General features: G+C 33.9%; 1 protein-coding gene across 1 annotated transcript; it reads left to right on the top strand.

The window, feature by feature from the left end:
• The first annotated feature begins 6 nt into the window (after positions 1 to 6).
• LOC144478000 (uncharacterized) lies at positions 7 to 1,379 on the top strand. Its single transcript, XM_078195725.1, has 6 exons — positions 7 to 118; positions 337 to 441; positions 581 to 671; positions 779 to 924; positions 1,066 to 1,198; positions 1,268 to 1,379. The coding sequence occupies exons 1-6, from the start codon at positions 102 to 104 to the stop codon at positions 1,313 to 1,315; spliced, it is 540 nt and encodes a 179-aa protein (XP_078051851.1). The 5' UTR covers positions 7 to 101; the 3' UTR covers positions 1,316 to 1,379.
• Positions 1,380 to 1,418: the final 39 nt, after the last annotated feature.

The raw sequence follows: 1,418 nt of genomic DNA, 5'->3' as shown, positions 1-1,418 counted from the left end.
CTTTTTCTTGTTGGCACATAATTATAACAACATCGTACGGTTTATTATTGTTGACCTGCACGGAAGGGTCTATTACTGTTTTCGCCACCTACATCAGTGGAATGTTGAAAATCGCTACGTACGTTGAAAATTTAGTTTCTTAAATTTTCAAAGTAAGATATCAGGTCTTAATTGGTCTTGAATGAACTAGCATCATTCAAGCACTTATTCCATTAATAATTTTAATTCTTGATTAGATTACAATTCTACAATTATTTTAATTTTGCTACCGTTTTAAATCATAGTCGCTCATGTTAGATGTAATACATAAAATTTTGCATATTTTTGTGACTTCAGTTACCGAATGCAAAAAGCAGTGAACACAGTGGCGAACACAGATTCGATATCAGTGAAAATGATGGACATACAATCAGCAGTGGATATGCATCGTCGTGCTATTCAGTTGGTACCTCCATCAAAATGTTATTCAGATTTTCAAATATTATTGTCATATGTTTCATTACACTAATGTTACGAATTTTATTCTTTCTATGTCTTTCAATGATCTACGTGCTGGAACATCGTGCATTCTCGTAAAAAGCTGTGCTAAAAGATACACGGAAGGTTTGACGATGACGTGTTTAATCCTAACAATAGCAGTTATTATATCGTTCGGTGTAAATGTTTATCGGGTAAGTTTTATTGTAATAAAAATGTAGAACCGGAAAGGAGTAGATAAATCATACGAAATTTTTATCCTTGAAAGAAGTATAACGAGATTGCTTTTTATATGCTACAGTTTTTTATAAGTATTACGGAGTCAAATGACAGAGATGCAGTGCTGCTTAGCATCCATTTTGTCATGGCATATTCTACATTTATATGCGGAAATAATTATAGCGGGCAACTAATATTGAACAGCAGCAATAAACTCTTTCAAGAAACGTAAGTTCATAGTTTACTACTTAAATTGCAATTTAGATGTAAATTTAACCGTGAAGCACTGTAACTCTGTAACACAAAGTTGAATTTTGAAATGCGAATTAATTGAGCCTGAATAATAAATAAACGACGTCAAATATCCAGATATAATTCATTATGGTACCGTATACCGGCGAGGATGCAAAAGCTCGTGTTGTTCTCAATGTTGAGAAGTCAGTCGGAAGTTGCGTTTAATTTTTCTGGATTATTCACTCCGTGTTACGAAGGCTTCACAATGGTAAGTAGCCTAATACTATTATTATACAAATTAACACATCATACCAGCTGCAACGAGTTTCTCTTTTAGATGATGAGTTCGTCCTTTTCCTATTTTACCCTTCTCTGTTCGGTGTAGTAGAACATTTAAGAACAATTGTCGTGGCAATAGTATTCGCAAAAGATCAGCTTGCACGAGCAAGGTATATTACAAGTTACAGAATCACAAGCTGCAATCTGTG

Source organism: Augochlora pura, unplaced genomic scaffold (assembly GCF_028453695.1).
Source record: "Augochlora pura isolate Apur16 unplaced genomic scaffold, APUR_v2.2.1 APUR_unplaced_6090, whole genome shotgun sequence".
Taxonomy (NCBI): domain Eukaryota; kingdom Metazoa; phylum Arthropoda; class Insecta; order Hymenoptera; family Halictidae; genus Augochlora; species Augochlora pura.
Note: the sequence above shows the minus strand (reverse complement) of the source record. Positions and strands in the feature narration are given on the sequence as shown.

Bases quoted from the DNA above. Each gene is read 5' to 3' on its own strand.
- LOC144478000 (XM_078195725.1), top strand. The intron at 442-580 runs GTTGGTACCTCC...TCTCGTAAAAAG, and splicing joins ATGCATCGTCGTGCTATTCA to CTGTGCTAAAAGATACACGG. The intron at 1,199-1,267 runs GTAAGTAGCCTA...TTTCTCTTTTAG, and splicing joins GTTACGAAGGCTTCACAATG to ATGATGAGTTCGTCCTTTTC.